At 40.2% G+C, this 24806-nt stretch overlaps 3 protein-coding genes across 7 annotated transcripts; 1 reads left to right on the top strand and 2 right to left on the bottom strand.

The window, feature by feature from the left end:
• Positions 1-88: 88 nt before the first annotated feature.
• sowahd (sosondowah ankyrin repeat domain family d) lies at positions 89-3044 on the bottom strand. The gene is made up of 2 exons (XM_046407103.1): positions 2665-3044; positions 89-2434 (listed from the first exon to the last, which is right to left on the bottom strand). The coding sequence occupies exon 2, from the start codon at positions 2308-2310 to the stop codon at positions 1330-1332; it is 981 nt and encodes a 326-aa protein (XP_046263059.1). The 5' UTR covers positions 2311-2434; positions 2665-3044; the 3' UTR covers positions 89-1329.
• A 117-nt stretch (positions 3045-3161) lies between these two features.
• On the bottom strand, positions 3162-7198 carry pttg1 (PTTG1 regulator of sister chromatid separation, securin). Of its 2 annotated transcripts, none has more exons than XM_046407104.1 (6): positions 7041-7198; positions 5617-5709; positions 5387-5526; positions 5204-5285; positions 4026-4187; positions 3162-3305 (listed from the first exon to the last, which is right to left on the bottom strand). In XM_046407104.1, exons 2-6 carry the CDS (start codon positions 5702-5704, stop codon positions 3223-3225), a joined length of 555 nt encoding a protein of 184 aa, XP_046263060.1. In that variant the 5' UTR covers positions 5705-5709; positions 7041-7198; the 3' UTR covers positions 3162-3222. The 2 variants fall into 2 exon arrangements, with proteins under 2 accessions (XP_046263060.1, XP_046263061.1); XM_046407105.1 differs by lacking the exon at positions 3162-3305 and adding an exon at positions 3670-3939.
• Positions 7199-7643: 445 nt separating this feature from the next.
• On the top strand, positions 7644-24388 carry sept6 (septin 6). 4 transcript variants are annotated; one of them, XM_046407100.1, is made up of 11 exons: positions 7644-7794; positions 9578-9692; positions 11594-11789; positions 13211-13397; positions 14995-15156; positions 15893-15989; positions 16989-17157; positions 17405-17537; positions 17656-17846; positions 19356-19402; positions 20688-22056. In XM_046407100.1, the coding sequence occupies exons 1-10, from the start codon at positions 7765-7767 to the stop codon at positions 19357-19359; spliced, it is 1284 nt and encodes a 427-aa protein (XP_046263056.1). In that variant the 5' UTR covers positions 7644-7764; the 3' UTR covers positions 19360-19402; positions 20688-22056. The 4 variants fall into 4 exon arrangements, with proteins under 4 accessions (XP_046263056.1, XP_046263057.1, XP_046263055.1 ...); XM_046407101.1 differs by lacking the exon at positions 19356-19402 and adding an exon at positions 18986-19038; XM_046407099.1 differs by lacking the exons at positions 19356-19402; positions 20688-22056 and adding an exon at positions 23091-24388.
• The last annotated feature ends 418 nt before the right edge of the window (positions 24389-24806 follow it).

Below are 24806 nucleotides of genomic sequence, written 5' to 3'. Positions count from 1 at the left end.
TGTTTTTCAGACGACAACCACACATCTGACAGGAATGTGTGATGCTGACTCAGCTCTGCAGAAAGAGGAGCACTGTGAAGGGGGTTTCAGTCTCTTGACCACATTGACAACACTGAATTACTGTTTCATGGAAGATTGTGCTTACTTTCTAGTTTGACTAGAAATTCAGCTTCAGTGCTGCTTATGAATAAGCCTAATCCCAAAGTAGCAAGACAAATATTAAAGTGCTAAAACTGGGAAGGGGGGGCTGCCTGCCACGTCATGTTTTGCTAACATCTGAGTTGTTGACACAAGCAGGAGTGTTTCAGCAGCAAGAAATGTTGAGGAAAAGCTCATGTTTGATAAATGTTTTTATTAAAGGTAAGTTCAGTCAAAGCTGTTCAAGAGTTTACTTAAGTGTCTGTATTTAACTGTCTAAGATGATCTTCTTGTGAGGCAGTGTTGATGCTGAGCAGTGCAATAGATCCCAAACTTTCTGGTTTGAGACTTGTTTATAATACAGTAATGTCCACTCTTTACAAGTTATGGATTCTCATTCTCAGTTTTCATTTTTTAAAATGATGGTTTGAAAAGGTAAAAATACCATATTGACAAAAGTATTGGGACCCCTGACCATTGTACCAATGGGGCCTTTAGTGACATTGCATTCTAAGTACACAGACAGCTTTGCAGCTATAACAGCTTCCACTCTTCTGGAAAGGCTTTACACAAGATTTTGGAGTGTGTGGGCCGGTCGAGTTTTTCCACAGCAAACTCATCCAGCCATGTCTTTATGGACTTTGTTTTGTGCACTGGGACACAGTCATGCTGGAATAGAAAAAGGCCTTCCCCAAACTGTTGCCACAAAGTTGGAAGAATAACATTGTCCGAAATGTCTTGGTATGCTGAAGCATTAAGATTTCCCTTCACTAGAGGCAAGGGGCCGAGCCCAACCCCTGAAAAACCCATGAAGAGGTCTGTCTGTATACTTTTGTCTATGTAATGTATCAGCTATGTAGAAAGGATGGTAGACATTTTTTTGTGTCGTCCCTTTAACCATCACTGTTAATCTTTTCCGTTATTTCTGCTGTTATTAAAGCCTTAAACCTCAATGTTCTTGAGTAGAAATGTAAGTACTTAAGTGCAGTCGGAATTTCAGTCTGTTTTCAAGAACTTACTAAAAATTGTCTTGAAAGAGCAAGGTGGGTTATTGCCCTAAAATTAAAGAAAAGTAAATAAATAAAAGAAAAAAATATATAAAATATATTCTCAATGTACTGGAAGAACCGTAGGCCTATAAGGTATAAAATTACATAGCATAAATGAGTTTTTCGGTTGTGTGATAACCACTCAGATTTTGTTTCCCAGAAATAAAAAGGAAGGTAACAGCTTCCTGAAAGACCCAAACCTCCTGCCTCCACTCCCCACAGTCCGGTGGAAGGAGTTCACTTCATCTGTCTCTCCATTTCCATCCACCTCATCAGACGTGCTCACATTCATTGCTCCAGTGCTGTTGTTGTTGGCGTTTTTGTTGGCGGTGTGCGCACATGCGCATCTGTACTCATCATCCCAAGTCCCCAGCAGCTCCTTCATCTCCAGCGGGGCGTCTTCCTTCAGATACTGCCAGGGTCTTTTCCCATTGTAGTCCATCGCATCGATGTTGGCACCGAAAGCCCCGACCAGCAGTTTTATGACCATGTACTGCCGGTGCATGCTGGCGAGATGCAGCGGGGTGAGCCCGCCGCTGCCCCGCACGTTCACATTCACCGGAATCCCCGCACTCTCTGCGTACCGCAAAAGTTGGAGCAGAGTCTCGTCCCGTCCTCTCTTGGCCAACCAGTGTAGGACCGAGTACCCGCTGATGAAATCCTTCCTGGTTAACAGATGGGGATCCGCGGAAATGAACTCCAGTATGGTTTCATAGTTTCCCTCCACTGCGGACAGCATCCACGCGTGCTCCATCGGATACAAAGCCCAGCCTGCGTCCTGCTCGGAGGACACGCTGTAAGTCTGTGTGGACAGTACGCTGCTAAAGCCGCTATGTGATGGGTTGCTCAAAAGCAACTCTTTCAGGTATTTTTTGCGCATAGCGGGTGTGAGCGACCCCCTCTCCGGAGCCCCTTGCTGAAGTCCTCCCGGTTCAGAGCTGTCAGTGACTTCGAGCTGCCTCTGCAGCCTCGACCTACGCTGGAAAGCACTGGGCATGACCTGCATGCCATAACTCGAGAGTCGCTCCACAACGGTCCTCTGTGTGGAAGTCCTCCTGCCGTGGGTGCCGGTGTTGGTGACAGCTGGTTCAGATCCAGCATCAGCCGATCTGCTCTCATACATACTTGCCAGGCTCCCTGCGCGCCGACTTCAAGGCTACTTCCCTTTATTTAGCCAACAGCCCGGAGATATCAGTGTCAAATTCTGATCTGGGAACGGTTTCCTTCCACTCCGCTGGACTCGCTGCCTGTCTCACGGGAGGGGAAGATTTATTTTATTTTTAGGGTTAGATAAAAGGGTTTAAGATTTTCTTAAGTGTAAACATGCCATTTTTAAGCGTTCTAAGTGCAAACACACCAAGTTCCTCATTTTAAAAGCAGGATAAGAAACGCCCAATTTATTCTCTGATCCCACAATACTTCAAATAAAAATGTTTTAGTCAGTCGTCTGTATCCGCCTTCCGCCAATGTTACTCACCTGCTCTGCGTCCAAAGTGCACGCCGACTCACGTATGAAGCGCGCACCGAATCTCCTGCTGTTGTGCCGACTATTAACCAGCTCAGCCCCAACTTTAGGCGCAAAGCGGTAGGATTGGGATTATTTGAAGAATTTTGTCCAAATTGCTGCTGCTACAGATTCAAGTCGCCAGTCTCGCTTTCCTCTGCAAGAGGAAATGAGACAAAGTTCATTCTAATCTCAAAACCAATGGCAAGAATCCTTCACGTGACCACTGATGAACATAAAACAGGAAGTAATACTTCCCTGATACTTAAACAGCCTGTCACCAGAGGTGGAAGAAGATACCAGTGCAAATATATATCAAAAATTACTGCATTCAAAGTACAAAAGTATTGACATCAAAGTACCGTACACTTTGAGTACCAGACAAACACATGCACCATCTGCAGAATGAACGCATACAATTCCAAACAGGCACCAAGTTACAAACCAGTAGAGTAAATAAAAGATAGCGGTGAAAGATAAAACAACTTTATTTCAGTAAAATGTAGTCATCGGTAAAACATGCATCAATACTCAATCAGTAACAGATTCTGGAGGGAGTTCAATGGTCAGCTCATCCAGTGTTTGAAGAAAGGCGTCATAGCCTGAGCAGTAATCTGCAAAGGGGAAATGCAGTAGAGTTAATGACAGAGTAGGTTAATGATACCTGTAGTTAATACTTTTGTTGAACCTGTGGCCCACACTTAGTGGCTGCAGCTGGCACACAATTGGCACTTCTTATGGAGCTCTGCATGTTTTTCAAATCTAGTTTCATTTTTGCAAGTCTGGCTGTCATTCATGTCAGATACAAGACTCGCAGGATTTCTGTGGTTATGAATGTAACACTGAAAAGTCTTGTTGCACAACTCTACATGTCTTATAATCACACCAAGCAGGAAAATTACTGCAATTTGAATGAAGTAACACTATGAATGTGCTTCATTAGGGTTAGGCAATATCATAAAACATGTCACAATGAAGTTGGCAGATTTCACTATATTTTTAATATCTGGTGGTATTTGATGTCACAAAAAAATGCTGCAAAAATCAGTGAGGATTATTTTACAGCAGGACTGAAATTTAAATTTTATTATTTCCTTAAATGTGATACTGATTTGTCAAGTATCTGACAACAGAATTCCATCTGCTTCCTTCATCCATACAATTCTTCCAGAAATACACAAACATCCCAACAGGGAATTGCATACTGGAGATTTTATCCATACCAAGTCACCTCAGTGCTTGGTTGTACTGAAGACAGAATGGTACAGAATTAAAAAACATTTTTTTTAAATGCCAAACAATAAGTGAATTCTGCCCGAATAAAACCTCAATACCTGAATATTTTGGCATCTTTACAGGTGACAGGTTTGGGAGTGGATCAAACTTATCCAGGTCATCCTCACACTGAAGTGGAGCTTGTGAAAAACAGGCCAGACCAGGCAGAGCAAAGCCACTGAGAGGAATCAAGTCTTCAGGTACACTGTACTTCTCAAACTCTGGAAAACAAAACCCATGTTTTTCACTAGAATTGCCACCCTGCATTTCTATGGCTCCACATGCCAGTTAAGTTTTACATCCATGTCAAATCCAGACACGTGGGATATATGTAGTCACTAAGAGAGCTTCGTCACATAGTTGATGCCCCCCCACCCCCCCACACACAATGAAATTTTGTCACAGCTCACCCTTCTCACCCTGGACATGGACTCTCTGAGAAACTCCCTTCAGGCAGGAGGTTACGGTCCATTCAGACCAAAACCTCACGCCACGAGAACAGCTTCTTCCCCTCTGCTGTTGGTCTGCTGAACACCAGCTGATTACACACTGCTCTGCACTTTAGCTACTTCAGTGCAGGCACTGATCTATGCTCATGTCATGATGATGCCATTTGCACCGTTTACCTCACCTACTTGCACTACTTTCACTCTGTACTACCTCACTTTTGTACTACCTCCAGAACCACATTTATTTTACTTATTTTATTTTACCTTATTCTATCTTGTTTTATTTTATTTTATTGTTATACGTTACTCGTTCTTATGTTTTATGTATGCACCAATCACCAAGACAAATTTCTAGTAATGTGAAACCTCTTCACTTACAATGGCAAAGACAATTCTGACATGCATTATTGTGTTATGAATAAAAATGTTGTGAAGTTGGTAATCTTTGACCACCAAAATCTAAAATCAGTTCATCCTTGAGTCAAGTGGATAATTGTGCTAAATTTGAAGAAATTCCCTCAGCGGGTTCCCAAGGTATCACATTCACAAGAACAGGATGGAAATGCAGACATTTCGAAAACACAATGCCTTCGGTCACAGAAGCACTAAAATATTTGCACATGCAAATTCAAACAAAGATAAGCCTCCATGTACTGAGTCCTGAGGGGATAAACCACTAATGGACTCAAGGAAGCTAACATAATGTGATGCTACATTTTTGATTAAGCCACATGTTATCTCCAAATCCCATACCTGAAAGGTGAGCATACATCTGATGTAATAGTTACCTAGTGGGTCATAAGGGATGAACTTCTCAATTTCTGGATATTGCTCCGGTTTGGTCTGAGGAGCATGTTTGACTTTAGTTTCCTGTGGGGAACAAAATATTACACCAGCATATGTTTAGTGTGAGAAAATGGTCAAAGAGCTCACATTACATTTAGTTTGCAACTCTAATGGCCTATTCCAACCTGGGGCTTTAGGCGCTGCTTCTCTTGTGGATTGACAGCAGGGGTTGAGATTTTTTTGTTGACAGTACCAAAAGCTTTACGACCAGATGGCAGAGGAGTGTTAAAGGTTTTGGCAGTCATAGGAGATTTCAAGAGTTTCTCTGGTGTAGAAAAGAAAAGGTTAATGCATATTTCCCTAAAAAGCTCAGTATAAATGAAAACATCTAAGCACAATTCAGACTTTTCCATACCTGGAGCAGACTGAAGCCGTTGTCGCATCTTCAGAGTAGGTGGATGGAGACATGCATTTTCTCGTTCTGCAAAGATTATGTTGGCCATTGTATCTGAAAAGACAATCTGATATTAGTTACTGTAACATGTTGCAATCCACTGCCGTGGAAGAGACCTTTCTGTACTAGACATTTTATCACAAAAAGAGCACATGTCAACAGACCTAATGGGTAAAAATGATTATAATGTTTAGTTCAGTTCAGTTATCCTGGCAAAAGGATTTTACAGGATGTGGGCAAAATTATGCATGCAAAGTGGACGAGATTAAACATGAAAGTTAATGTCTTAAAATCAGAACAATCTGTACAGGTGCAGGTAAAAAAAATTTATTTTGGGCAGGCAGATTTCCAACACACTTGAACCCTGAATAGGTAACAACTGTGATTCATTTAAACCAAAAATGTGAGATATTCTCTGGTTTCTCTGCATTTGATAGTGAATTGAATAACTTGGGGTTTGTATTGTTGGATGAAACATACAACTTTAAGATATCACTTCAGGATCTGGGATATGATTGGGCATTTTTTCTAACATTTATACGAAGTCGTTCATCGGTAAGATTGATCAACAGCTAAATGAGCCAATTACATGACAACTGAGTAAATCCAAGTCATATGAAGACGGTAAGAGGTAGGTGGAGTTCTGGGAAAAGACTAAGGGAACTACGAGTTATGTTATTTAGTCGAATCGTATTGGCGTGTTACTAAGAGCACAGATCGATGTGTTGTTATTGGGAACGTTTCAAAAATCATGGGAACAAAACGGCAGAATTATTATATCCAGTTCTCCAGTTTTCTCTCAAACGATTTTCCAGTAGATCAGGTCATGAGGATTAAAAACAAGGTTTGCTTCTGCCAGACAGTAGCCGTAGCATCTCACACTAAACACGCAGGCTAACAGCAAAGCTCACTGCAACTAACAGCCAAACTGACATGGAATGCATCACTTAGTATTTGTGGCTATTAATTAATGACACCGGTTCTCTCTTATCCCGTGAAGAGCAGAAACCTCCCCGTTTTGGTTTTAACCTCAGCAGTGCTGCCTTTTTGTCAGCTCTGTCTTTAACCTAGCAGACTGAAAGAGCGACAGTTAGCTAGCATCACACTGCTAGCGTCACCTTAGCCAAGTTGCGTTATATTGAACTAAAGTAAAATAGAAATCCCATATAACTGACTGACTTGACGTTGGCTTTACGTCACGTAATTAGCTTGAGTTATTGAACGCCAGCTTTTGATGCACTGAAAGTAAGGATACAAATTCAAAACACTGCCGAATGTAAGTAATCCCAGTCATGTCACGTTAGCTTAAAATTTGTTGGTATTTGCCATTACTGCTAAGAAACACAACAGGAACTGTAATGTGCCTGTGTTAGGGTCAGTGTTACCTCAGTTGTGCTAAACGTCGCTGGTAGCTTCCTCTCTCTCACACAAGTTGTTATGATACGAACAGCAGAAAGAAATCTCTTCTACCAAACCGCGGCTCCTTTTTAAATTCGCTGCCTTCGTCCGATTGGTCGCTTTATCACCGGTGACTTGAATGGGCGTTTCCCCAAATTACATTGTCATTAAATTCACTGTTGGTTACGTCAATAATGTACACTATGGAGCGAATACTTAGTCAAATAAATTATGATACTTATTGAAATACCTTTCTACTCAGAGCTGTAACCAGTAGTTACAATATTCAGCCTCATTTCGGTGCAAAACACTTCATGTGTGTATGTATTACAATTTCTTATGTTTTTAAATTATGTGAAGACATCGACGCTTTTTTTTCTTACACGTTTGTAACGTTCATTGACAGCGGACTTATATTCGTATTAGGCGAAACCATTAAGGCACACTGTGGGTGAGCTCACTGTGTAATATCTATTTTTAATCCTTTTGTTTTTTTAAACAAAAATGGAAAAACACAAGCCGGAGTGTATGGGACGTTTATAGTTGTTCTGACTAAACAATGCTCAATGCGAGTACGGTTATGAGAGTATCGTACCAAAAATAGTCTGTTGAACAGTGGTACGTTCCTACTAGGCCATCTTTCGGTTGCAGCACCTTTTGCTAAACAGAGAGAGCAGTAGAGGTCTCGTCCTACACCTAACAGCTTCCACCATGGCGTCAACCGAGATAGCGAGGCAAGCGGTGAGTAGCCGATTTTACTCAGGATGTATTGACAGTCTCAGCACAGACCTCTTGAAATGTGTTTGCTAGCCACAGAAGCGTAAAAAATATGTTTTTAGGGTTACGTAAGAGTATGTGATTTGGAATAGATCTATTGTCGATCCGTTTTCCGTGCTTAACTTACATTTCATCCAAATTTCAGTGCAGCATCACTAAAGGAAACAAAAGGACTTATAGTCAGTCATTAGAATCTGATTCTGCATTTCTAAATCTGTTAGAATTGCCTGTTTTAAAGTAAGGCCTTGGGCTGCTCAGTTGTAGCTTTCTGATAAAATATTTTCATTCCAGTTTCATTTTCGTAGGCTACCGCCTGCAAATAAAGCCACCTAAAAACGACACAATGCTCAGAAATATTCTATATAGTGTGCGGTAGTCTGTATTAGCTCACAGTAAAACGATAATAGAGCCATCGGTAGGCCATTCATTTTGTACGCCCCCATTTCAGCACAGCTACGGTGTTCATTTCCGTTATTTTGTTTCATGCAAGTCCCGTTAACTTTCAATCGGGCGTTGTCTGATGTTCATAGAAAATATGGACAAATCCGATTCTAGCTGTTTATAGACATTTGGGACTGAAAAGCTGGTGTAAAGTTTGCCTGGTTTTGTTTGGGACTGAAAAGGAAGCCACTACACCCAGAGAGAGTGCTCAGAATAGCAAGGCTTTTGCAGTTTGATATCCCTTTGCGGCTCAATGAATGAAAACTCGCTGTGTGTAACTTGGCTGTGATTGCCTTTAAAAAAGCAGGAATGGTTTCAGGAATGTTGCACTTGCAGCTGAAGAGGAAAGGCTGTTTGTCCAGTCACATTACCCCCAGTATTACAAATACTCCCACAGCTGTTTAAACCCAATTTGAGCTATCCAAATAATCCACAACTGTCCAGCGCCATCAGCTTGTCCAGTTATTTTAAATTGATCCCCTAAACGGAATGTTTTCCACTCAAAGTCTACGCCACATTGGAAAACAACACTGTGTTAAGCCACATAATGGCTGGTTAGCTGAGGTTTAGAGTCCTTGCTTTGCCATATAATCTAAATTCTTTGCTTTCCTTCACCTCATAATGTTGACGTTGGTTGCAGAAAGGAAGTTGAATTCACAGAGATGGAGATGCCCGGCAGCAGCCACACGCCCCCACACATGTAGCAACAGTGCTTTTACACTGACGTTTTGTTGTCACTCCAGTTCAGAGATGGGATGTGTACAATGGTAGAGTGGATGGAAGTGCAATCAGCCAAAAATAGCAAGTTTAAGGGTTCAAGTCAAAGTGACACTGCAGAAACACACAGTATATAATACTATATATACTATATTCAGCTAACTTTTTGGCTCTTATTTTGTCTTGCTTGTAATGTCGCATATTTATTATCAAAGCTGGTTGTCGATTTTACAGCTAACTGCAGATGAACAACTGTAACTTTCCATATATGTACATTGTGGTTCAACTGTGAAACTGTCTCGTCTGTAGGAAGAAAGTCACGTATCAGGAAACAGGAAGTGAGCTACGCTGCACCTGAATGTCTCAAAAATGAACATCAACAAATACTGCAGAAAGTGTTTTAATTTCAGTGTTTCTTGGCAATGTAATGTTATTTTCTCACAGGACAGCATTTACTGAGATGTAGATATTAATTCTAGCGAGCTAGGAAGAATCATTTTCATGTTTATCAAGCATAACATGGTCAATGATTTATAGGTATGCAACAGATTTTTTCTTTTTTTAAAATCTCCATTTCTTTTGGTTTTAGGGTGAAGGCGCTCGCTCTGTTCCTCTGGCAGGCCATGTTGGCTTTGACAGCATGCCGGACCAGCTGGTCAACAAGTCCGTCAACCACGGATTCTGCTTTAACATCCTGTGTGTTGGTGAGTGTGTCATGTGTGAAGATTCCTTTCCTCCATCTCCATAGGCTTAAAGATGATTTATGTACTTTGTGGAAAGTCAGGCTTTTCCACAAGATGTGAAGCATGTTGCTCCATATTTGACCCGCTTAGATTCCTTTGGGTCAGCCATCATGGGTTACCATAATGAGAACTATGTTCTGGAGTGACTGCTAAAAACTCACTCAGTACATGCCTTTTGCGTGATTTGACAATGAAGGTCAGCGTGGATTGAAGCTGTTTTTAGGGAAGCTTTGATTCAACCTTACGGTCATTTTTAATGCTGTATAGTGGAACAGTTTCATTATATTGTGTTGTTTTTTCTGATATTTTTTCTATTCCATTTGAATCAAAGAATCTTTCTAGAACATTAGTTGCTGAGTTTTTGGCTGTAGTGTGTGACTGCCTGCTCATCTTGTTTCAGGGACACATAAAATCCACAGGCAGCATTGGAAATGTGTAACCAGGTGGTTACACATTGGAAATGTGTAATCAGGCGGTCGGCAGTGTTTTCTTCCTGTGCCTTTTTTGGTTTCTACATTGCATTTTCCTAATTTTACTTTACATTGTGCAAATTTCTGATGGTGATGGTATATCATTTTGCTCCAGTTTTTGGTATTTCACTACCTGTTGGACAACAGTAGTGAATGTTGACAATTTTTATTTTTACAAGACTGTATGCTAACTGTTTTTGTAATATGTTGTTATGTAGAGGTCCAGTTACATTATAGTCTGTGTTTATGTTTTTATTAGATTTGGATCTTGCCTAGTGGGCATTTTAATGACATGGATTAGACTCCTCTCCCAGCTGAAAACTTACCTGCTATTTTGTGGATAGTCTGTACGTCTTTAAATTGGTGTAGGAATGAAACGTAGATATGACCAACAATAAGGTCTTTCTCACAATTTAGACAAAATTGATTTCATCATTGCTTCGTATTGGTGCTATTACTGTTTCAGAAACACTGTAGTACAAACATAAGTCCCATCTATGCACAATATGGAAGAAAAGGGGTGATGCAGGAGACTAACAACAGCTTTTCTTGCAAACTGTGAATGCTGTTCTGTGACTCACAAGTACAGCATCTCGCAGTAACACAAGCATTACTGGAGGCAAAGGCATGTGATCTTTGTTCTGTTATAATTTAGTTGTGGTGTAAACTTCCAAAGCTGGAATACAAAATATGAGGATGAATGTTCCATTGGGTAAACAATGATTGACACTTATGCACAGGGTTTTTATTATCTTGTTATTATTTTAGGAGATCCGCCTGCAGGCCTCTCTAGTTTGGTCCTCAGTTTCTTCAGCCAGATTCCAAATTGCCTTCAGCATGAGAAACGTTTCCGTAGTGACTTAAACAGAGCTCACAAACAGGCAGTAGGACCCTCGATGCGTCAGTCACTTCGGCGTCTGAGGGAAAGATGGGAAAGATAGCAAGATATCCTACAAAATTTGACTAGTATGCTTAGATTGTAGGTCAGGCTGTGGTGAATAAAAATAGAATTTCTTACAGAGGGAGCTCTGTGTCTGAGTCATATGACAGCTTCTAACTGTAAATGGATGTCGGAATACATCAGTAAATAAGCATTTACTGCTTCTGTTTTTGTGACTGTAAGCATTTGAAAATGACAAATTTAAGCTGCTCTCACTTTATTAGATACTTTTTTAGATTTCAATAGGTGATCAATAACTGAAGCAAACAAATCAAAAAATATACTTGAATATCTGCTGGTTTTAAAGTAAGTGGAGCTGAAGTGTACAGTTTAGTGCGAGTGAAACCACTTCATTGATATAAACGATTTAATCAGAAAACAGCAGCTGACTGAGCACGAGATCATAGTTTGTAGCAAGCCAGTAACATGATGCATTTCTTCTGTGCTGTCAGGTGAGACGGGCCTGGGGAAGTCCACCCTGATGGACACGTTGTTCAACACCAAGTTCGAGGGTGAACCCACCCAGCACAACCAGCCAGGAGTCACTCTCAAGTCCAACACCTATGAACTGCAGGAGAGTAACGTGCGCCTCAAACTCACTGTCGTCAACACCGTGGGCTTCGGGGACCAGATCAACAAGGAAGACAGGTAAAGCGTTCTGGAAAGTCTGATTTCAACAAGTTGGTTTCTTTTATACAGTGTGCAGTTTTTTCCTTGAACAGGCTCTGTCTTTGTGAGCAATAGCAGAAATCCACACTTGGTTGTAAACATAACATTTAGGACATGCAGTGGGCCTGTGGAAGTGCTGAGTCTTTTTTCAGTACTCAGGTCTTATTAAGTCCTGATTCTGCAAGAGTACGCTTAGGATGCGAAATCAAGTCTTGTTCTGAAATAGTTTCATAGTTGATAACTGAAATCAGAGGTAGATGCTTTCTTTTCTGGCACAGCACTGAGGCTTTTTTTGATTTAAGATTGAATGATCGAGTGATGATTTTGGTGGGAATGGTATTTTCTGCTTTTCCTTTCATTGAAAATATAAATGTAAAGTTTATATAGATTCAAATATGATGATGATGTGATTTATGCTGAGGTCTGGACCGAACAAGCATGTTCTCTTATCATCTGAAGAATACGATGATATGATTTATAGAGCAGGAACGTCTCTGTCTCATCTCAATACTTAATTTTTTTGTGTTATGACACGTTTTGTCTTCATCCAAAAATTGCAGCTTCTGCGATTTGGACATTGCAGTTTCAGTAATACTTTGTCAATACGTCAGCCCTACAGTAGACCACTGCAGTGAAGTATTGTCTAAACATAAGATGTTATTCCAGAACTCACCATCCACAGTGTGATCGCTAACTGTGCTGGACAGCCATTGTGAATTCTAAACCAAAAATATTTGACAGTATTTAAACACATCATCAAGAATATCGTTGCTGCAGAAATTATCTTGTGATATTATTTTAAGGCCCTTAAGCTGCAGTTATTTCAAGGTTTTACAGTCTCTTTAGTATCAGATATCCAGTCATAAAGGAAGTGACATGCGATTACTGCATTTTACACAAACATACTCATAGTCATGTGAACGGCCACTGGCAGAATGTCCTACTTTATGTACAAAGGCTGTGTGTCTCTCTGCTTGTGTCTGTGCTGGGAAGCGTGGTTTCCTTAATAAGTGTACTGACAGAAAACTAACAACAACTTTGAATTTCTATTCATCATTCCTGTCATTTATTAACGAGAGCATGAGTCATTTGGTAGTAAGATGGATCCAGTCCTTGAAGGTGGATCCTCCAGAAGAACCAAAAGCAAGACTGAGCACAGTGGATCCTCAACAAGTACTTGTCTGTTTCCTCCAAATTCAGATCTGGCCAAAGGAAGTCTACATTTCTTGGCTACATGAGGAGAAACCTTTAAAGGGCACAGCGTATCTATGGCTGATCAGTGTAACTACAGTTTTGATATGCTGTAACAGTTTAGTACCAAAACAGGACACAGTCTAATAAAACAGTAAATTGAAAAAGAAACACTCAAATTTCTTCCGTGTTCCTCCCTTTTCTGACAGCTACAAGTCTATTGTGGAGTTCATTGACGCGCAGTTTGAAGCATATCTACAGGAGGAGCTGAAAATCAAGCGCACGCTACACAGCTACCACGACACCCGCATCCACGCGTGCCTGTACTTTATCGCTCCCACGGGACACTCGCTCAAATCTCTGGACTTGGTGACCATGAAGAAACTCGATAGTAAGGTGAGCATCACTCCACTTTTTTTTTTTTATCGGGTCTTGAAGTTCCCGCCAGTTTCCAGCAGCAGTTTGTTCTTGTTGATTTGTTGAACTGGGGGGGACTCACTTTCAATTTTTTGGTATTTTACATCAGTTCCACATCAATCCTAACAAGTAATAGGGTTTAGTAGTCAGCTTTGTTATATAAAAGCGTCTTACAGTTTATTTGCATAGTGGCCATGGCGTCTGTATTTCTGTTTTTAGCATTCAGTCATGGGAGGAGGGTTGCACTGCAGCTGAATAAGGTTAAAGAGTAAATGTTAGAAAATGCTTATGAACGTGGATAAACTCACTGTGTTACATTATAGCTACACTGTAGGTACATCCTTTGACGCTGTGTTGCTGTTTGCAGCTTTTGATCTATCTTCTCTACACATGGGTCATAAACCTTTTCCAGGCCATCTGCCTGCCTGCACATTGTCTCTGGTCTAGTTACTGCCTCGGTGTAGGTCAGCCGTGAAATGCAGTCGGCTCGGTGACCACCGCCTCGTTTTTGTGAGGTCCTTTTCACAGTAGCTTATTTGCATGGACCTCCTGGCTTTTGTACAAAGACTTGGCTGAGTGTTTGCCAGAGCAGCTGAGCCCTCCGGCAAGCGCTAACAACAGCATCATCCAGAGCAGAGCCTCCGCTGTTTACACTTTCACCAGGGTGTGGGTGTGCAGACAGTACACTGCTAAAGTGTTTTTGAGCAAGATGTTTAATTCTCTGAAGACTCAGGAGGGGCGTAAAACATTTTTGTTCACATGACCCTGACCATGTCCTGCTGTTAGTTAAAAGAGCTTTCAGCTGGAGAGCAAATACTCAGTGATTGTGTAAGCAACAAGAGACTTTGAATATAGTTGTGTTGGCGTGAAAGTCCAACTTTTCATCAGCTGGATGTAAATACAGTAGAGTACAACCCCCACCTGTTTCCCTCTTCCCCCTTTCTCTGTGTTTTTTTCTGTTTGAATAATGGATAGCATGAACGTTATTGAAATCAGTTGAGGCTGACTACCAACACCAGGTCTGGAGGGCTTTTAAGTGCTTTGGAACAGGAGATTGAAAGCTGCTGCTGCCTTCATTTCATTTACTATTTATATCAGTGTGCTTAAGAATGTGTAATTGCCTGATTTGCAAAGGTCCTGGACCTAATTAGGGCTACAGTGATGTGTTGAAATGATGAAGCGAGGACAGATTATTCAGGACAATTTCATTTTATTTAACTGCATTTTGCGATTGCGGCTACAATCCTGAGCAACCGTTGACTGTAAGTGATATAAAAGAAATACCTATGGGTGTATTTTATACTGGTACTAATCCTGAATGGTGTTCAGTTAGAGCTACTACTTCTAAATATGAGAATAATGTGATTTATAACGTGTTTAACCTTTTGGCCCTTTTTTTAAAAATATAAAAATACATCAAGTATCTTCCAAATTTAGTCTACATGAACAGTGTTGATGAAAAGTTGCCATTCTCAGGCAGAAGCTACTCTATATTTAGCTGCACATCGAAAAGCTTTGTCTCCCCGTTGTCATTGTGTCAGCCTACATTAAATCACTCCTTGTTTCTCAACTGCAGGTCAATATTATCCCAATCATTGCCAAGTCGGACGCCATCTCCAAGAGTGAGTTGGCCAAGTTCAAAATCAAGATCACCAGTGAGTTGGTCAGCAACGGAGTGCAGATCTACCAGTTCCCTACTGATGATGAATCTGTGGCAGAGATCAACTCCACCATGAATGTAAGGCTCACAGCTGACTTTCTGTCTACATGAGATGCTTTTACACAAGATTTAAATGAATCCTCATTTAAATCTTAAGGAAATTGTGGTTTCAACCCTTGAAAGTGTTGACTGAAATTCTGTTATACGCTACCGACATGAACAACATGTGATGTCGAACAAGGACAGTCATCATCTGTGTCTGCTCAGGCTGCCAGGAAGCCGACGTCGTGCAGGGAGGAGTGTGTTCAGAGCAGCACAATCAGCCAGCTCACACTGCAGGAAGCCTGCAGTGTGGGAAAGGGCCTGCGTTGACTGACTGAAGAGCCAAGACTTATTTACTGTTTATGAGGTCTCATCTGTGGAAATGCCTTAACTCTCCCTTACTGATTGTGTTAGACTGTTGCCCTTTGGCTGTTGTACAGTCTGACCATGACTATTCTGATAAGGTCACACATCCTCTTGTCAGAGCTCTTTTTCAGTGTCTGTGAAAATTAACTCTAAATGGTCAAATCACTTAAATAATTTTTTTTTTCTCAGTTTTCTTAGCGACCTTAACACTTAGGAATACATCATCCTTTGAAAGCTGGCTGGATCAAGGTTTTGTTCTGATGACTTGTCTTTTTTGATATTGTTACTAATAAAATGTTAGCAGAGCTGCAATGCGCATATATATACTGTATATATATATATATATATTGGAATTACATGATGTTTTTGGCAATATACCAATGTTGCTTTTCTCTCTGCTCCACAGAGCCATTTGCCATTTGCCGTGGTGGGGAGTACAGAGGAAGTGAAGATTGGGAACAAGATGGTGAAGGCCCGGCAGTACCCCTGGGGGACTGTGCAGGGTAAGCCTGGGTTACATCCTGCACAGGAAATGAGGGTGTGCTCCCTGTGCTCATCAGAGCTGCTGCAGTTACTCCCTCCCCTCATATTCCTGCTGGGCTCCAACAGCTACTGCAAACCAGCTGATAACCAGTTACATAACCTCATTTAGCAGCAGGACCCTCTCTGCTGTTACATTTTATGTTAGAGTGGCAGCAGCTCTTAGTTCTTACAGAATTAGAAATTTTATGTTGCTGATGATGTTAATTTGCTAGTGACTTACTTGATCAATCCATAGTGTGCATAATGTGGGTGACGTACTGCGAATAGATAGTAGCAGTCACAGTACTTCATTTAGGTCATATAAGTTCAGGTTATGCTAATCTGCTCTAATAATAATAATGATAATGTTGATACTTTTCCAACCCCATACTGTGCAGTTTCAAACTGTATGTTGTTATTATATTTTCACCTCCAATGATCTGTGTGGAACCCCCCAGGGTAAATAGGGCTGTAATTTCTACTCTATTTACCGAACATGGATGTGAACATCCCCAAACCTTCCTTAGGCTCACTGTTTAATTTGAATTTCAGCGTACTGGATTACAGCCAAAATGCTAAAAAAATGTGTCAGTGCCCTAATGCTTACAGACTGTACTTTCTGTATTTCTGCTGGAAGATTTATTGAAATTGGGTCTGTTTACCGCACCAGCATGTATGCTCACATGATATCACATGGTCTGTGTGAGTGTGATGCTTAGCTCAGTTCACTATGGAAATCAATAAACAAGCCACAGAACATGAACACTCCTCTGTTTTGAACTGTTGGTAGGACTGAGTCTGTGAAATACTCTCAGGCCGTACCACATTTATTTATTTAAATGATGTTAATATTACCTGCTTCTTTCAGCCTCTGTACGCTTATTGCAAATGACATAATCCATATTGGTGCCATCTGATGTGTTGAGGAAAGCGTTCATGTGTCACTATGGTGTGTGTGTGTCTCTCCCTCTCTCTTTCAGTGGAAAATGAGAATCACTGTGACTTCGTCAAACTGCGAGAAATGTTGATCAGAGTGAACATGGAGGACCTGCGAGAGCAGACTCACACACGTCATTATGAGCTCTACCGCCGCTGCAAACTGGAGGAGATGGGCTTTAAGGACACAGACCCTGACAGCAAGCCCTTCAGGTAGTGGACTTGCGACTGTTCTCATCCAGCTGAGGTTTTCTCTTCTGGCTTTCCACCCACACCTGCTTGTTTCTAATCTGCTGACTTAACTCTTTTAGCATTTTTCTGTTGTACTTTTTCATGGGAAACTTTTATTCTTTTGCTAGATTACCAGTTTGTGACTGCATCTGGTGTTTTAGTATGGTACATATTCCAGTATCATGTTTCTGCTATTAATTTTTATCCCTTTTCTTCTTTTTCTTGCCAGTCTTCAGGAAACGTATGAAGCTAAGAGGAACGAGTTCATGGGTGAGCTGCAGAAGAAAGAAGAAGAAATGAGGCAAATGTTCGTCCAGAGAGTCAAAGAGAAGGAGGCTGAGCTCAAAGAAGCTGAGAAAGAGGTTTCACTATTACACTTGGATCCTGCTGCCATCCTGAAATATTATGGTTCATCACTAAACTGTTTCTGATCTTGTCTGAAATTATAAAGCATTGTTTCTTTTTTTTGCCACCGCATAGCTGCATGAGAAGTTTGACCGTCTGAAGAAACTCCACCAGGATGAGAAAAAGAAACTGGAGGAGAAGAAGAAGTCCCTGGACGACGAGCTCAACATGTTCAAACAGAAAAAGACTGCTGCAGAACTCTTGCAGAACCAAGCCCAGCAGGCAGGGGGCTCCACCACACTCAAGAGGGACAAAGAGAGGAAAAAGTAAGTATTGTTCTCTTCCTCCTGTGCCTTCCTTACTCCTGTGTTGATATCTTAGGTGCAGGAGATCACGTCCATTTGCATAAGGATTGGAAAATTCTTGTCAACCTGTGAGGAACAAGGCCACATATTATTACACTTGCAATTCAGGATGTTGATCATTTACCAAATCAGCTCCTGAACTCTGTTCATAGATTTTCCTTCAGGATTTATGTTGCACATCAATACATCAATACATATATGTTACACATCGGTGGTATTCATCGATACATGAATACCATTGCCAAGAAGTGAAAGGATGTGTTTGGAAAAGCTCTTGGGGTCCTTGTGCTGTTCTTTTGACTAAAATATCCAGCAGCATCCCGACAAAAAAGCAAACTCCTTCAGCATTCATTCTGCTTTGTGCAGATTTGCTGCAGACAGAACTTAATTCTAGTTTCGTTAATATCATCAAGCACGTAGCAGTCACTCTGTCACAGCTCATTAATAATCCCCCTGATGGTTCTATATTTGAATGCATACAATAGTTAAGGGCCGTGACTAAGCCGAACTATCTCACACTCTCACTTTGCTTTTTATTTCTGAGAGGCAGTTGAATGCTTCAGTTCAATCTGCATATAATAACAGAGAATATGTTGAGAGCTGAGAAGAATTCTTTATTTATCGCCAGTGTGGAAAAATGCAAAGGGGAGAGACTTGTGAACATGACTAGCTGTCCTCATTTAAATTGTTGAAAAGTAGCCAAGTGTCATTATGGTTTGATGAGTGAACTCCAGTCCAGAGTTATCATACTACATGGCTTAAGCAAAACTAATCATGAAATGAAATACAGATTTGAGTAAAAAAGAATTCATTCCAACTGTTAACAAAGCATTTTCATAAACTTGAAAATCTGTTCTATAGTCACACTTAGCTGGTTTTAATGAATCTACAGCATGAAATATATCATTTTCCTTTTCTTGATATGTCTGACATTAATTCTGTTCCATCCAACAGCTTATATCGATAGTTTCACTCAGTCATGAGTGAATGTTCTTCTCAACATGGCAGTATTTGATAGTATAATAGTTGTTATGTGCTATTAACATTAATTATTGTCCGTCCCTTCGTGTTGGTAATGAACTCCTGGTTTTGTGTTGAAGCTGAAGTGACGCCGTGCCTGTTAGAAAAGGAAGAAGACACTTGCACTGAGAAGGTTCCTTTTGCTTTATTTTCTTCCCTCTTAATGTCTTTTCTTCACAGCCTCTCATTCCCTGTATGAACTGTGCCTGGAAATTTTCTCTTCTAAAAGAGGACAGCTGTGCCTCTTAAGCTTTGTCTGCAGGTCACTGATTTAAAATCCTTCACTTCAAGTGTTAGCAAGGATGATAATTCTGTTCATATGTATTTAACCTCCAGGATTAAGTCGGTGTTCCCATCAGTTCCCAGAACACACAGTTGTTGAATACTGCTTATTGTGTAGATCTGACCCGTGAGTGCATGTGTCACCTATGTTGCATCCATGTTTTCCAGTTAACTCCTCCCACACTTGCTGCATGCTGCATGGGGCACCTTTGCTGGTAAGACTCCGTCTTGAGTTACACCACCAACAAAATAAAAATAGATGAATAAAAAGCAGTTATCAGGTAACAAACTGTTTAATTTAGTATAGGTACATGAATTAATGTAAAGTTAGGAATAAATCATCGCCCAAAACAGTGAGAGATCTGCACAGTGGATTTGAGGTCTTAAAACTTTATTGGACTAGAAAAAGGCAACATTTCTAAAACACAGCATAGTTTAGAATGGCTGAATGGTTTAGAAACTTTTGTTAGAAACTTTTTTCTTTTACTGAATCTGACATCCTGCCCTTGATCTAAATATAGAACCGGCTGTGCCTCAGCTGTCTTTTTTGCATCTTCCCATTGGAATGTTTAACGTAATCAGATGAATCTTTTAAAAGCTGTTAAAACTATTATCTAAACTAACATCTATTTATTTTTTATTTGAATGTGATACAAGAATTCACATTTCCAGTGTTGCGGGCCTACAGTATATCATTGGTGAAATCTGCATCGATCATATCCTTGAGCTGGCAGTGTTTACTGTCCTTGTGCCAGCTACAAAATCAGTTGATTAGATCCCCACTCACCCATTTGATGTACTGCCCCATCTGCCTCCCTTAATCCACAACAGTGTCTTTTATTGTGGGCCTCCCCACATGGCCTTGCAACAGCACAAAGAGCCATTCAGGGCTTCAGGTTGTGCCAGAGCAGCAAACAGCCTCAGGGCCCGTCTCTGTTAAGAGAGATGACATGTTTTGTTGATCTCACAGCCATATGACGACCCCCTCTGTTATTCCCCCCTCTTGAGTGAGGGGAAAGCCAAATCCACAGAGGGAGAGAAAGAGAATGAAACATTGATGTTGAGATGTTGAGACTCAGCTGCTGTGGAGGGTAGAAGTGAATGAAGACATCTGTCTGGCAATCTGTAAACTCCTCAAGCAGCTCAGGACTGTTAAAATAGATGAAAACAAGGTGCTGTTTGATTACCAAGATAATGTGCAACAATGATGACAGTAAGAAACAGTGTTTAAAGCTCAGGGGTGGGACAAAACCTCTAAAAACAATTGTAACTTTTATCGGTCTGATTCTAAGAAGTAGATGACTGTACTTGCACGCTAACCTCTGTAAACTCAAAGCATTTGAGTTTCCTCACGAGAGAGAGAGAGAGAGAGCGCATGATCTCCTCTAAATGCCGTCTTGTGGCTAATGTTGATGCAATGTCACCGATGTGAAACTGTGTGTGTCGTGATGATGTTTTAACTCAAAAGAAAGCAATAACAGCCCTTCTCTCTCATTCCAGCTTAGGATTCCTGTAGAAAAAGTGCTCCCTTGTGGCCATCCTGCTGTGAATGAGTTTCCGCCCCATCATCCTTTACAGTACCCCTTCCCCACCCTCACCCTCTCCCCATAATTCAACACCCCACCCCACACCCCCACCCCCCGCCGCTCTCTGGAAGACGCTGGGCATTGCTATCAGTTTGACATCACTTCTTTTGCTGAATGATGCTTGTCTATTATGTGGTTTGGAGAAGCAATTATTCAGCTTGTCTTTTTATAGAAATTTACAAAGAAACGCATTTCATATTTGTTTCATATTCAGTGATTCTCTTTGCATGGTGGAGTGAGCTTTTTTAATATTAACATACATGACTACTGTTGTGATGGGCAGAAATGTATTAAGGCGAAAGTGAAACATGCATCAGACATGGACCAGACCATCAGACTGGCCAAAGATCTGAACTAGGTTATGGAGAAGAAAGAACTGATACAGAGGAGGATTGAGGCGAGGATGTTTACAAATTATAAAACTGATCTTCAGATTAACAACACTGCAATATTTTTTCCCAACAGTCTTTGAAATAACTTATCCTAGAGATTGTAAATGACAGTTACTAGCAGTAAGTAATCATGGGCTTGGGTTGAGCTAGTTCAGTTTATTCGGTTAAAATTATAAATCTTCTAATCTAAAGATTTCATTCCTGGTTGATTGCAATTTTAAAACAAATCCCTTGTAAGGAAAAATAAGATGCTAAACTATAGTGTGTTTTTCAGCAGTTACTTTGAAGTGCAAGTCATGGTGACAAATAGATTTTGTTTCCTGTGATTGCTTCACAATTAAAGGCACCCTGTGATCTGCCAGTTGAGTGTTTTTAATGTGAAGCAGCAGCAGTATGAATATATAAATATGTTGAATTACTACTTCCAAAAGATGTTGACCAAAAATGGGATTTGATTTCATTCAGAAGGAATAGAACTTCAAAACATGGACTAATTAACACCTCAGCCATATATATTTTAAATAAAATGTGTTTGGTATTTATGTCCTTTTGTCGATGCTGTTTCACTTGAGCCTCTTGCATGAGTAGTTGTGAGCCTAATCTCTTTACCACTTCTCCCATACCTCATTCATTGTCATGTGTTATGTGCATACCTGTCTTAGCTTTCACATTTGCACTTTTTTTTATACACAAATGTGATGTTTTTAAGTATATAATAATGTTGTCAGTGCAATTGTAACTTTCTTTTTTATTTTACTTATTACGAAGGCACATTTGAAAGTCAATCATCATGATGTCCATTGTCCTGCAGGGTCCAGTGTTGTTTGTATCAGTGTTACGCATAATAGAATTATTATCTCAAAAAAAAATAAAGGCCAATTTTTCACCAAATGTTACAACTGTGGCCGTAATCATTGTGTATCATAAATATTGCTATAAATTGGGATTTGATGAAAGTTTAATAACCTGAAATGAGCGAAGTCGGTGTGCTCTACAAGACACTGAATGAATATGGACAACCATAAGTGTTGCATTGATGAGATTCGCTTGACTTACATTCGTATCAGAGTTTTCTCACAGCTTCGGTTAACATGTCCAAGTCAAAAGTTCCTGTTGCTCCTTGGTTCAGTCTATTAAAAATCTTCAGATATGTGTTTAATATTGTGGATGACCGGGCACCTGTTGACGTCAGTTATCCTTTGTTATTGTTTTGCCACTTTGAGGTTCAAGGTTGCGTTGATTGTCTCATGAAAGAGAAAATTGTCTTGTATTGAAGACGCTGATGCATAATACACATGATGATTCCAGGGTCAAAATGCATCAAGAGAAGAGCCATTCAGTCCTCAGCTCACTGGTCTGTGTGGTTTCACTTTCCTTTGCAGTAATCCCTGGCTCTGCACTGAGTAGGTCCTCAGCCCTCAAGCATTGCTAAGGGAGCAGCCTTTGTGGTTACTGAGTACCTCAAATGTGACCAGAGGCTTTGTGGACCCCCATCCTTCAGGGTTTCTTAATCATTACCTGCTCTGCTATAAGACTGATCAGTGTGTATCGGTGTTTCTCTGCAGCTAACCCTTGCTTTATTGCCTCTGCTTATGTTTATATGTGTATTTTTTGTTTTGTTTTGTTTTTTCACTGTGACTAACACCTTTCCCACTTGAATTGTGGTGATATTCACAATCACAAGAAAATCATGTGGAATTATAACACTTCACTGTACTTAAAATTCATCACTGGGCACAAAATAATCTTATGATTTTTATGCTTGATGTATTGTTTGAATAACTGATCGCAGGGATTTTGCCACCTGTTGAACCTGAATCTGTTTCCTGTAGATGCACTTCTAAATCTCAAGCTTGACTCATGTTGTTGTGTTTCTGCTTTGCCATGTCTCTAACTGCCGGCTTTCTTTCTCTTTGTCTCTTTAGCTTCTTTTAATCTGTCTTGACCACCTGATGAAGGGATTGCCGCTTCAGCAAGATCTAAGCACCCTTTACCTCTTCCTATTTTTCTGGCTGTATGAACCTTTTTTATTCTCCCCATCCCATCTCATCTGTTGAATATGGCCTTATGTGGACTCCATTGGTATTTCCGACCGCCTAATGAAGCTCTAAACCCAGGCATGTTGGGACCCGGGCACAATTTAAATCTACTATTATGTCTTAACGTATATAAAGAAACTCTTGTCATTAATAGAAGTCATCGGTTGGGGTTCACACTTTCAGGGGAGTCATAGGTGAAATCATTATTTGATTTAAATTTACTTGAATCAGAATAGGAAAGACCTGCACTATGCACTCATCTCTTCACTAGGATTCGTGAAACAAAGCGAAGATGAATAAAATGCTACTGAAACATCAAGGCTTGCTGATTAAAAACACACTCTTCATGGACAGAAGCACTTAATGCACTATGTGTAATGTGTTATGAGTACACAGTATTACTACTCATGTGTGTAATGAGTAGTCATGTCTAGGCCAGTTTGAAACGAATATCTACTGCTTCCAGTTCCTCTGAGCATCAACATGAAACGACAAAATGGAATTAGTCATAATCACGCAAAAGCCAAAGCAATATTTTATACATAGCACTTCATTTGATGGTGCCCATGTTTACCTCTCACTGTTCAATACCATGGAGGTCACATGTAATGGCCTTTTATTATTACACATTGTGCTTCACTGTTCGCCAGTCTCTTCTATATTTTGCATGCATCTTTTTATTTCATTACTGCTGTGATCTTTGGCCTTTTGACCTGCTTGTTTTTTTGTTTTTTGTTTTTTTATCTCCCAGTAACTCTGTTTTGCAGTCAGTTTCAACCTCATTGCATTTTTTCTTCAAATGATGCATATTATTAATGTATATTTGCTCTGTCCTATGATTTCAGCTCCCTTTTTTGCCAAATATTAGTACAAAGTGGAGTTGAACTGAATCCCAGATAAGAGTATAAAAGGATACTCGTGCATTTATATAATTTATAAGGATATATTTTGTGTATTGAAGTGGAGACTTGTTGTTTATTACCTACGATCTTTGAACGTGGCTCTGAGTGTAAAGTAACAATTTGGTGTCAGAAAATGCCATACATCTTTCTAGTACCAGTCATCACCTCTTGTCGTCAAAAATTCTCCCACACTACAAATTATTCAGTATCTTGCTTTGAATATCTTACTTTAGTTTGATTCCATTGATGTACATTTTCAATAAAAAATAAGACCCAAACTTATTCAGCTTTTGTCTTTTATTCACAGTGTGGAAGATCATGGTTAGTGTTAAGAATTTTGAATATTGCAGTTTATGTGGGCTGTGAAACTTTGAGCTGATGTGGCCTGTAATCAGCACTTATAATGAGTACCAAGACTGTGTGATACCTGAATGTCCAGTCAGTTCAGCAGGCCCTACATTGTGAATAAGAATTTACTTAATGTGCTAGTAACTTAATTTAACCAGGAAGTTAGAGATGCATTGTTTCCAGAATGGCAGCACACAATAGTTCATGCATGGTTGCATAAAAAACACATGCAATTAACTCACAGAATTTACTGTAGATCAATTGAATAAATGAGGAAGATTTACTTAAAAAGTTACATTCAACCCTGTCGGAACTTTTCAGAGTGAAATTTTGTACTTCATACTCCTGACTT

Source organism: Scatophagus argus, chromosome 12, assembly GCF_020382885.2.
Source record: "Scatophagus argus isolate fScaArg1 chromosome 12, fScaArg1.pri, whole genome shotgun sequence".
Lineage (NCBI taxonomy): Eukaryota > Metazoa > Chordata > Actinopteri > Scatophagidae > Scatophagus > Scatophagus argus.
This window is presented reverse-complemented; position numbering and strand designations above follow the sequence as displayed.